The following is a 12070-nucleotide window of genomic DNA, read 5'->3' on the forward strand; positions in this document are numbered from 1 at the left end:
TACAGCGAGTTATTTAATGCATTGGGAGTGATGTCTTTAGGGTAACTCTACGGTACGCCAGGTGGGTATTTAGAGACTGAAGAAATTCCTTCAACGACCAACGGAAGAAATTACTTACGGACCATTAATAAATTTCTATGGACTTCTATGAAAAAAAAAATAGCAAGGTTTTGTGATATTAGTATCAGCCTTTCTATCTATAATTTTTAACTTATCCTCTTGCTTGGACAACGATAACTGGAGGACCAAGCTGACGACCGCCACGAGAATGCTAGGCTGAGCTAGCTTCCTGGTCGACGAGAACAACTGATAACTCGTTATCAGAAGTACGGAGCTTACGATACTACAAGGAAAGCAGCCACGACGGCGAAGGAAAAATAGTCTTATAGATCTGGTAAAGTCATTGAAAATTAAACATAATTTTCAACAAAGATAAGAAGACCGGAAATTTTTCTATAGTCAAGTGCTCGCTACCTGATCCCGGTGGAAGATAAGGGCGCTTGACAAAATCCTGTATTGTTCATTTTTTAGTTCAACTTTGCATCTTTGCCTTTCGAATGATCCCAAATATGATGAATTCATGATCATTAATTGCCGGCACCACATTTTCTTATCTCGCAGTTTCCTCCTATCTGTGGTATTTGCCGAGTCCCTCTACGGCGTTTTCGCAGTCCCTCGGTGAATCCTAGGACCAGGCAAGTATTTGAGAGAGTTGCCGTGGACTTATGACTTATTCGGCTCTGGTAACTCTTTTTTTTTTTCGATTCCATATTTCAGATATTTCAACATTTAAACAACGAAATTAACGAATACCAATCTTTTCCCCTATTCAATGGACTGGCACTAAAACTGTGTCTGCCATAGACATATGCGCTCTTAATGAGAAATGAAAGGATTCGACTGAAGAAAAGAACTGAACCAACTAGTGTTATAAAGTATCCGTTTTATTATGCAAGTGTCTGTTAAGAGCAGTGATTTTAAAAAATCAAAACTGTTTATAATCACTTGCTATTTACAATTGGCATGAGGCGGTCCTGGCAATTTCGCTTGGCTTTGAAAGGAACTGTATATTTTACTTGTCGGGGTTAAAATTAAACTCAGATTCCATTTTATTAAAAACAAACAATTAATATTCCAAGGTAAAGACAGATGGGTTTGATTTACTTATAACAACCGATAATGACAACACACTCATATTTTATTTTGTTAATTTTTCACCTGTCTTATCGACGTCTAATTTCGTATCAGGTATTTAGATGAGGGTGGTAAAAAAGTCTTGTAGGTGGTCAAACGTTTAAATGGAAGGATGATTCAGAAACTGACGACACGTATCTTTAAAACAAGTGCGACCTACCAGTATTGCTTTGGCACAAATGTGAATACGAATAACAACTTATTAAATCAATATTCAGCTGTATAAATTCGATGAATTAACGGACCGATCAATAAATAAACAGAATATCTTGGCTAAATCTAATATGTCAGAAATGCTGAACCGTGTAAAGAGCAACTCAAACAGCAATTATGCTGGTATTGATATTTCTTTTTAATAAAAGAAAAATAGTTAAATTGGAGATGTTATAAGGTATAAAAACAGAAAAAAGAGAGCTTAATTCATTACAAACCGACACAGAAAGAAGCTTGGACTTAGTACCGAAGAACGACCGGGCGAAGCAAGAATGAAAACCTTTGTTGTGTTCTGCCTCTTGATGACCTTCGTTATGGTTTCTCAGGGCCAACCAGAAGCAACTGAGATGGATGAAGCTGAACTGGCCAACATGCCTGAACTCATGAGCGCCCCCGAAGCTGCAGACGAGGCAGTAGAGGATAGTCTCTTCGGGAAACTATCTTCAGGTTAGTCGAAGTCGCGCTGAGTTAACTTCCACACTTCCTACCTCGAATACTAAAGTTCCATTAAAAGCTAGAAATCCATGTTCGTTTTTTTTTGGTCAGTATTACCAACAAAACTCAATCTTACAAAGTACGCAGCGCTTGCGATTTAATTCAATTTCAGTGACTCGACAGGTATCATGTATTCTGGAAGATGTTAGGGATGAAAAGAAGTTTAAAACAACCACTTTGAACGTTTATTTAAAAAAGAAAAAGAAAAAGTTGCCTTGTAAGCCAATAGGTCATTACAACTGGTTGAAATAAAAACTCCAAAGAAGAAGAAGAAGAAGAAGAAGAAAAAGAATAAAAAAGGCACGGTTAAATAGGTGTGCGTGATATTTACTTGCTCAAATTTAAAATTTATTAATGAGGACAACAAAACCATGTAGGAAAGACATTTTCGGGTTCCTTCTCCCTGATTATATACTGATTTGGTCTTTTTCTCTATGTATTTTGCATCGATTGCAGATCCAAGAAGGAAGTAAATTCAACTGACCGCAGTAGCAGTAGATTTAAATACCTTACCTTGTTTGCGCGAGTGATTGGAACTGAGAGCGATGATCATGAGAGGTTTTGATTCAAAATACTATCTCGAATGAAATGACATATTTTTAGTGCTAAAATAAGCACTGTTTTAAGAAAAATGTTGTAATAAACAGGAAAGATATTTAACATGGAAGTCTGAAAGTTTCATTTCACCTCACTATCTTTTACTGTATAGACGACGCTCTTTCTTTTGGGCTTGTAGCAGATGGTAGACTTTCTCAAAGTCCTTCGCTTCTCATTTCCGGTTCCGGTAGTAGGCCCAGAGCTCCCGCTTTACAATGGTTTTTCCAACCAAGAACAACAACGTCTGCACAGTAGCTGAACATGCCCAGATCAAGACCAATAGTAGCAGATAGTCAAACCAGATAATAGAAACCACGGTTTTAGAAAAAAACATGAAATGGGAAGAACCCCAAGGAATTTCACCTTGCTTGTTTACGCTTTGCCTTGGTTCCCAGTAAGCGTCTGAGTACGTAATAGTCTCAGGGGCACCCAACGGCAATTTTCGGAAAATACCTGTTCGGAAGACGATTTGAGATCTAGAATTTTCGGAACATTTGTTGTAAAATATCTTGCATGCCTGTCTCTCCTAGGATTTTCGAACATCTACAAAATGGTATAATTACCCATTTTTAACGGATTTTTACACTAAAAAAGGCCACCTAGGATTTTCGGGAGCCTTTTTCCTGGCTGAAATTTTCGAAAAGGTAAGTTTTGATCCCTATAATTTTCGGATCACTAGACTTTCAGCTAGGAAATTCGAACAGATGAAAAATTTTTAGGGGATAAAAATATGCCTATATCTACCGTTTAAATACTAAAATACATTCAACAATGCTATGTTAAGTGGTTTTGAACTATATCCTCGATGGGTGCCCCTGTACATGTAGTCTACCATCATATTTCAATTTACTTTCTCTCCCAGTTTTTAGCTATTTTCATTGCGACTTTGAGGCCTATGAATGAAAATAAAGCCCTGGATTCTGTAGCCACTCAAGACTTTTTTTAACCCAACATACATATAGAAATACATACATCCATAATCTTTATTAGGCTGCCTTAGCATTCTAGCGCCTCTTGGATTGACTAACTTTGAGGATACCTCAAAGCTAAAAACTACACGTCTAATAATGATAAACAAAATCAGCATTTTCTAATATGATATTCTCTAGTACTAGTGCCTCACTTGACTTTTTAATATATAAAAAAGATCTGCTATCTACTTCAAAAAGATTTTAAGTGAAAGCATCAAACTTTTTCTTGTGATTTCAGTTTGTTTAAACTCAGGACCACAAATCTATAAATATGTCCCCTCAGCTCTTGAATATTTTAAAAAAGGACATTCAGCATTTGCTGCTATATATTTTTTATTTTGCTAAGTATTTTTTAACGCAATAATAACTGATAACCACCATCACGACTCATTATCTTTAAAACAAATTTACAGTTTTTATACATTGTTTCAATGTGGTATTTTAATTTCACTGATTAAACGAGCTTGTTTCGAAAGCCGCCATAGTTTGTTTAATAAATTATTTGCTGACAGGCTGCGTCACTGTCATTTGTCAATTTTTCTTCTAAATTTAATGAATAGCAGCCATATTAATTTGTGTAAGTGTCAGTCGGCAAGCACCTATAAATTAAGCCCTGTCCATGACTACAGAAAATTTATTTTAAACATTATTTTTCTTCTTGAATATACTCTTGTCAATGTATTTTTTACAGGTCAAATTTTAATTCAGGTTAAAATTTTTCCAACCTAGGTTGATTCTCCATTTCTTATGTTTCCTAAACCTAATCATTCATGAATTACGGTCAAGAGAGGTGAAAATTGAAAATCAACCTATGGTACAAATTTTAACCCGAATTTAATTTTGACCTGTAATATATTCATGAAACTGTAATCGTGTTAGTAGCTCAGCTTAGGCCCCTTCTGCACATATCCGCTTTTATTGGATAATTTTCAAAGGTTAACTTCCAGTGGAATGGAGCGATTAATCAGTTTATTTTGTACACATGTCGATTTTCCTTTAGATTCTAAAATTCGGTTTAACTGTTGTACCATGTAGTCCTGTTCCAGAAATATTCAAATACTCCTACGAAATAAATCAATTAGAAAATGGGATTCAAGTCTATGAATCCTCACACCCCTATATTTCCACTCCAGTGATCGTTTTTGAAAAGTTGCTTTTCAGCGACTATTTTCATTGAAATAGCTACTGTATGTGTAGATGGGACCTTTACAATCTATAAAAAAATATATAAATAATCCTCTTTAATCTGTTTCACTTATTTGACACGTTAAGATGAAGTCAACAAATTGGCTGGCTCCAAATGTACGGATTTCCATGGCTCAATTGGTAAAGCACTGCAGCGCTAAGGCAGAAGGCATGGGTCCAAATCCCATTGAAACCCTCTAACTTGTCAGGTTTAATTGGCAATGATTAAATTATAAATGCAATTACCACTACGATGGTCATATCTTCATTTAGATCAGTACTGTGGTTACATGTGGCCATGAAGAAGATTGTGGGTACATGTATTGCAATGCAGTTTTGGAGACTCAGCCCAAGAATTCAAAAAAGTACCACATCCTGGCTTTGAGAATAACACAATTCAAGATTTGAAAAAACCATCCATATACCACATGAAATAGTGGAAGTATTGAAAACCCCAAAAAATTACACATTGAAATCAGTGCCCTTTTCAACTCACACAAAGTGAGAGAACAGTGCATACTCAAAGCTACTACTGAGTTACAGGAATTTACAGGGATCCATCAATACCCTGCAGCAGTCGACTTTTAAGCCTCCAAATATCCTGAAAGAAAAATAATAATAATAATAAACAAGTAATCAAATGAAAAGCTAACTGTTTATTAAAATAATTAATAAATTTGGCTCAGGCTCTCTGCAAAATGAAGCAAATCCTGTGTTTTAATTAACTAGCCTGCGAATACAGATGTCTCTACTCACTCCTAACCATTAGGATCGTTTCACAGGAGAAACATCCCTACCAATTTGCCCTCCTAAGTTCTTTGCATTGCACACAGAGCTTGAACAACTGGCCAGGAGAGATTTGAAACAATGGTTTAGTGAAGATTAGAGATTTGAATCGCTGGCTGAACTAGGTCACAAAACATAAATAATGTTCAAAATCCAGCAATTATGTTGTACAAGTCCAGTCGCAAATGTATAATTTATGACCAGAAAAAAATGTGATGGTGATTCTCCTCTATGGAACAGAACGATGCTACAGTATTTCGAACAGGAAAACCACAAACTAAAAAGTGGTTATCTGTTTTGTCAGTTGCCCTACACAGAAAGGTATCATCTTACAATGTACAGTGATCAATAACATTCATTTACTAATGCACATGGTGTTAAGAGTTGTATGAAAGCTCAATAACATAGACTTCTTTTATAATGACAGCCTATCAATATTTTCTTTTATATGTATGATAATAAGTCTTCCTGACCTTGTTTGAAAGTAAGAGTTCTTTTGTATTTTGCACATGCTAACGTCTCATCAGAAAGGCTAATTATCACACATGTATATTTAACAATTATTCCTCGAGCCCAAATGGGCTCTGAGTCAATAGCCCATGAGGCAGAAGGCCGAATGGGCTATTGACTCAGAGGCCATGAGGGCGAGAGGAATAATTGTTTTAGTAAAATCCAACTAGTTGGTCAAAGATATCGAGACAAAACGACTTTTAAGCTAGCAAAACGTGATTCAGCCACCATTGTTTTGGTTTTCAAAGCCGGCGCTTTTCGCTACTAGTGGGCTATAACATATAGCCTAGTAGTAGCTTAACCAATCAGAACATAGCATTGATAATAGACCACTAGCTGGATTTTACTAAAAAAGAATATATTAATAGGCTGCCATTACAAAAGAGGTCTATGTAGTACATTATCACGCAATGGCATTTTATCTTGCATACCTGGAAAGTAAATTGCACATCCTTCCCCAATTTCTTTTCTGCCATCTCTACAATTTCATTTTCAAGGCTCTCCTGTGATGTTCCCTTGACATCAATATAGTAGCAGTGGGAACTGGCATAGTGACCTGAGATAGCCTAAAACAGTAACCAATACTTATCTTGTAAAATTCATCAATTATTTATCAATGTGACCAATCAGTAGGTGGTATATTTGAGTCCCATGTACTCCTTTGTAAACTCTAAGACAAAACAAATTTAAACTGGGTTTAAAAAGTCATTTCACCTAGCCCCCACCCCCGCACCCCCCCCCCCCCCCCCCCAAAAAAAAAAATCCGCAAGCAGGATTGATTACAGGGCCCAGTCGTTCGAAGGCCGATTAGCTTTAACCAGGGGTTAAATTTTAATCCAGGTTTCTTTTTCTTTTATTTAAAAGCATTTTCTTGGGAAATTTTCTCCATACTTTTTAGATCATCCAATCATCATATTGTACACAAAAAGACTTAAACTCAATTCGCTTTTTTACCTTTCAAACCTGAATTCAAATTTTGCACTAACCCTGGATTATCCTAAACCAGCTTTGAACAACTCGGCCCAGAAGACTTATTACTCTTCTGTATTAAGAATTCACTAGCCCTGGACTATTGGACAGTGCTTTCTTTGCATGCTGGGTTTACCATAGAATTAACTTTTGATACAAACCCCTGCTCAGCTAATAAGTCACACAAATAAATAGGAGTTTATCCAGTGATTGAAAAGTTACTCTGATTTTATCTCTTTTTTTAATATTATTAAAATACTAATCAAAGGGTGAAAGGGTTATGGCCTGAAGTTGCAGGTATGATATATGCATGTACCTTACCTTTCTAAATCCTTTTGTTTGGTTACTCCCTGATCCATGAATAAGCAGGGGATGGAAAAACACTGTATCTCCTGCATTCATCTCCAAGTGCAACAATGGTTGGGTAGGGTTATAATCCTTAATGCCATGGTATCCTCTATTTACTCCACCCTGACAAAGGATTTTTTTACATTTCATAAATGTGCTCTATATCAGACTGATCAATTTCTGGCTTCTAACTACATGTAAACTGGTATAATATAGAAAATCATTAATTTGAGACATGGAACAACATTCTAGCACCTATTTAGACTGTTCTTGAAATAGTTTGGCAAATGGCCATATTAATGGTATTGGAAAGTACTGTAAAATTCCGAAAATAAGCCCCGGGGCTCATATTTTTCAAAGGCCCTTTTTGAGGGGCTTATTTTTGGAGGGGCTTATATTCGGAGGGGCTTATCCACAGAGGCAAATTTGCGTTTCAAAATCGATTGGGCTGACCATATAGTTGGAAGTAAATTTACCATTTTTGCTTTGTTTTACTTGTATTTGAGGGCAGTTTTCCAAGTGCAAGCTCCCGGGGGGCTTATATTTGGAGGGGCAATTTAACTGAGGGTTTCTTGTGTTACGGGTGTGGGGGGCTTATATTTGGAGGGGCTTGTAGATGGGGGGGCTTATTTTCGGAATTTTATGGTATAAAGTCATCCAGACCCTGAGATAAAGGTGGGGGGAGGGGGGCGGGGGAAGGTATCCCCAAAAAAATTTTGTGCTGCTTGACTTACCTCCCATTTTGGATACTGGTGTGGCAGGAGTGGAGTGTAGTGGGTGCCTGGAATGACTACCAAGCAACCATTTTTCTTGTCCACTTTCTCCATTGCTGTCCAAGAACACACCATCCGATTGGCTGGACGGAAAGGAAAATAATGCAAATCCTGATGCAAAGGATGACGAGATGTCAGAGTACCAGGATCAGGCGGTTTGTTTATTAGCATGCTGTGCACCGATTTGATGTCTGGACCAGTAAAACACGCCACGTACTTTAAAATCTGAGGCAGCTCACAGTAGCTGAAAAGGACCTCATCCTGTTCGAAATTTTGAAGTTTATTTACGGTTCTCTCGCCACGTGAACGGTTAGCTTTCGCGTAGGTGACATCCCTCATCACTGTTATACCGGGTACTTTGACAACACCATTACATATTTGCCTAAAACGATCGTAATACTTGTTTAACAGCTCTTGAGGTACAAGATTCCGCACGACAAGGTAGCCATTTGTGTTATAGAAATCGACTTGTTCCTCGGTCAGAAGATCATTTTGTAGAACTAAACGTTCGGTATCGAGCTCTTTTGCATCTGTAAATGATATTTCTGGAAGTACAGAATGTAATCTAGAAGAGCTAAGGTGGTCAGAAATCACTGTCAACCTCTTCTTCGCACGGGCGGCCATTTTGTTGTTTGTCGAATGACCGATGTGCATCATGGGAAAACAGGGGCACCTCCCCCAAACCCTCCCATTCCCTCAGTCCCAGTCTGTGCGCGACCGGCTCATCGGCGGGTGAAGAACATTTTCCATTGATCCTTTCGTAAAAGAGAGAATATTTGCAGTCTACTCTCTCGGCAAAATTCAAGATGGCAGCAGGGGTATAAATGAAAATCGGTTTCGCGTTTATATCTTGCAAAGTTTATTTTTACGTAGTAAAATCGGCCAGCACGGATATATCCTGGAATTGGTGAATTTTGTGAAAACTCGTATGGTATACATGTTTCCCCCAGAAAAGTTTCCAACAGAAAAACAGGACTATCTTTTCAAAGTTTCACTTTTTGCTCGAATAGACCCTTCTACAGGAGCCCATTTGATGGGCTCCTGCCCTTCCACGGTTTTTTTCAGCTTGTGACATGGACCAGTCAGCAGGTCAGGGAAAATCCGTCGACACCATTGGTACTAGACAGGCTAGAGCGCCTAAAAATCAGTATAATTGCTAAATTTGAAAGTGATACGTCTTAAGGAGGTGAAGATAAAGTTCCGCAAAGTTGCCAAAATTTACAGATGTTTGTATGGTGGGGGGCAAGTTTGTGCCCCCGCCCCACCCCTGTAAAATTTCGCGCTTTTGAGGTGAGCTATATATCTTCGTTAGTTTTCGACAAATTGTTCTTTCAAACTTAGCAGCTTTACTAATTTTAAGGCACTCTTTCCAGTGGTGTCGACGGATTCATGTCAAAAGTTAAATAAAGAGGGAAGGGTGTATTTCCAAAGGAGCGCCCGAATTAGATCCTAACCGCAGTCTCAACTCATTTATTAAAGCAGTAATCCTTGTGTCATAGTGTTTATAGTTACACAGAAACAGACCAAGAACTCACTAGAGGTCTTTTGAAGACTTGAAGTTATTTTAATAATAGTATTCAAGCTCATTTAAAAATGTGCTTAAACACTACATTTTCACGTAAGTAGGAAAAGGAAAATGACCCTAACTCGTGTATTGTGAGCTCAGTCCACTCTTGAACCGTCCTTTCGCATTACTCTTCATTCTTGGCCAAAAGACACCCAGGCCAGATTTCTTCTCAGTTTTCGGGTTTACTGCTGTCTAGGTTTAGCTTCTCCGTCATAGTCAATGTCTCACTGACGTCTCTATAAAAAGACTGATTTGACGATGTTGCTGTTAAAACTCCTCTCAGTTCGGTTCTCACAGATAAAAAGCAGTGTTGCTAAGATCAGGTTCGTTGGCCGCGTGGAATTCCTTCATTACGGTTCTCGAAATCATTCTTTAAAAGAGAAGCTGCGATGGCCGAGTGGTTAAGGCGTTGGACTTGAAATCCAATGGGGTCTCCCCGCGCAGGTTCGAATCCTGCTCGCAGCGGCCATATTTTTTTTTTTTGACCTTTTTGCGTAACAAGAAACATTGCACTAGACTTTGCTGGCAATATCCTTTCCAGTTTCAAAGTCCCACTGCGCTTTATTCCAGCAAAGTGATTCTGTATCATGTGACCGTTTCTGTAAACGACGTCCATTGTTCTTTCCCCCTCATATACGACACAGTTACCTGGGTGAAACCATTACACGCGCATTTCCCTGCCACCTTAACTTGGCCTGCACCTTATTATTAGCTTATTATGAATCAGGATTTTCAACCATCAGTTGCCTATTTTGATTTTGTTTTTGGCTGTTCTCATGATAAAAGAGAACGTGCTTGTGGACCGATAATACATCAAGTTCAATTCTAGTCTGGTTTCACTTGAGTGAAACATCGGTTAAGATTAGAGTCAGAAAAAGCTTCACCCGACGCTGCGATGGCCGAGTGGTTAAGGCGTTGGACTCGAAATCCAATGGGGTATCCCGCGCAGGTTCGAATCCTGCTCGCAGCGTAACTTCCTTTTTGCTGATAGCTTTAGATCTAACATGGAATATTTAAAAAAGGCCTCTGTTATTAAACTGCCTGCGTGAGTTCAGCGCAAGTTTAATTATCATGTAACTACTTACTTTCCAGAAGAATTTCCTTTATATTTTTCATTCTGTTTTCTTATTTTCAGGCCATTTGTCACCTCCACGAATCAGGTTGGAACCTCAAAACTGTGTGGGTTCAAAGTTCCCTAACAGCGGCTGGTCATCGAGCCTAACGATGATGGGAGCTCATAAACAGCAAAGACCACCGCAACATGGGTGTGTCCCCATGGCTATACGGTGACTCGACGTTCGTCGATCAAGAAGTTAATAATTTTTTTTTTCGTTTTCCTGCTATACTTCTAGGCCTGATAAACTATATATAAATTCCCATCCCCCATTCACATTAAAAGATTTCTTTTGCCTTTTTGCAACTTTTAATATGATCTTCCTTCTTTATTTCTCTTAGAGTATAGCAACAAACGCGTTTGCCTGTGTGCATTTACTTGTTTCGTACCTAACTTCAAAATGGATTTTCTTCACACTATGCACATTAGGAACGTTGCTAAGTGAGGGTAGGTTACCTTAAATCATTTAGAGTCATTTTAATCGCTTATAGGTGCTGCGATGGCCGAGTGGTTAAGGCGTTGGACTTGAAATCCAATGGGGTTCCCCCGCGCAGGTTCGAATCCTGCTCGCAGCGGTAATCATTTTTATTACACTTATATTTTTAACATAAAAAGTAAATGAAACATGGCAATGGACGTATGTAAAACGAATCAAATTCAGAAGATCGTAGTTTGCCCACAGCACATAACGTCTGCGTACAAAAGTTTTTCCTTCGTCTCGCTCCGATGCTGTTCCTTCCGCGAGGTGGGGGGTCGGAGTCGGAGAAGTTTTTAAACCCTTTAACCCCAAGATCCACATGCAAATTCTCCAGACTTAGCTCCATACATTTCTTTTAAGAATATTTGAAGGAATTTGGTTTAAGATCAAAGTAGTCTCCCTTTGGTAATCAATTTAGTAATTCAGTTTGAGTAGAGTTGTGTTTCCTAAGACTGAAAATATTATTTGATTATTCGACAAGCTCAAAATAAAAAGAAAGGGTATCTTAATTCAACGTTTTGCAGGATTAATAATCAAAAAGGTCTTCCAGTTTGTTTCAGGGGCACCCAACGACTGTATTTACACAATGTAAGTTACAAGCATTCTTCATAAACTCACTAAATACAAGCTCGCAATTCGTCAACATGAGTTCTAGCTACGTGACAGTAGTTCCAGATTCTATTAGATAGCATGAAGAATTTTTAAGTTCTGTTCTGCTGCGTACAAAATTCATTTTCTCATAATGTTCAGCTGCCTTTTACCTAATTTGCCTACTAGATAGCATAACGAGGAATATACAACTTACTGTTTGGATCTTGAAAATGTTCAATATATATCTTAACAGTAAAATTAACAGAAGATAAAAAAGAT

At 38.0% G+C, this 12070-nt stretch overlaps 1 protein-coding gene, 1 long non-coding RNA gene and 3 other non-coding genes across 5 annotated transcripts; 4 read left to right on the forward strand and 1 right to left on the reverse strand.

Annotated features, from left to right (window-relative positions):
• Positions 1-1393: 1393 nt before the first annotated feature.
• LOC140935737 (uncharacterized) lies at positions 1394-2569 on the forward strand. Its single transcript, XR_012165246.1, has 2 exons — positions 1394-1854; positions 2359-2569. It is a non-coding gene; the product is annotated as an uncharacterized lncRNA (long non-coding RNA).
• An 896-nt stretch (positions 2570-3465) lies between these two features.
• On the reverse strand, positions 3466-8673 carry LOC140933618 (phytanoyl-CoA dioxygenase, peroxisomal-like). Its single transcript, XM_073383222.1, has 4 exons — positions 8003-8673; positions 7242-7391; positions 6383-6517; positions 3466-5256 (listed from the first exon to the last, which is right to left on the reverse strand). Exons 1-4 carry the CDS (start codon positions 8663-8665, stop codon positions 5203-5205), a joined length of 1002 nt encoding a protein of 333 aa, XP_073239323.1. The 5' UTR covers positions 8666-8673; the 3' UTR covers positions 3466-5202.
• Positions 8674-9991: 1318 nt separating this feature from the next.
• On the forward strand, positions 9992-10073 carry Trnas-uga (transfer RNA serine (anticodon UGA)). The gene has a single exon. It is a non-coding gene; the product is annotated as a tRNA-Ser (tRNA).
• Positions 10074-10497: 424 nt separating this feature from the next.
• On the forward strand, positions 10498-10578 carry Trnas-cga (transfer RNA serine (anticodon CGA)). The gene has a single exon. It is a non-coding gene; the product is annotated as a tRNA-Ser (tRNA).
• Positions 10579-11215: 637 nt separating this feature from the next.
• Positions 11216-11297, forward strand: Trnas-uga (transfer RNA serine (anticodon UGA)). The gene has a single exon. It is a non-coding gene; the product is annotated as a tRNA-Ser (tRNA).
• The last annotated feature ends 773 nt before the right edge of the window (positions 11298-12070 follow it).

The sequence above is a fragment of the Porites lutea genome, chromosome 4, assembly GCF_958299795.1.
Source record: "Porites lutea chromosome 4, jaPorLute2.1, whole genome shotgun sequence".
NCBI lineage: Eukaryota > Metazoa > Cnidaria > Anthozoa > Scleractinia > Poritidae > Porites > Porites lutea.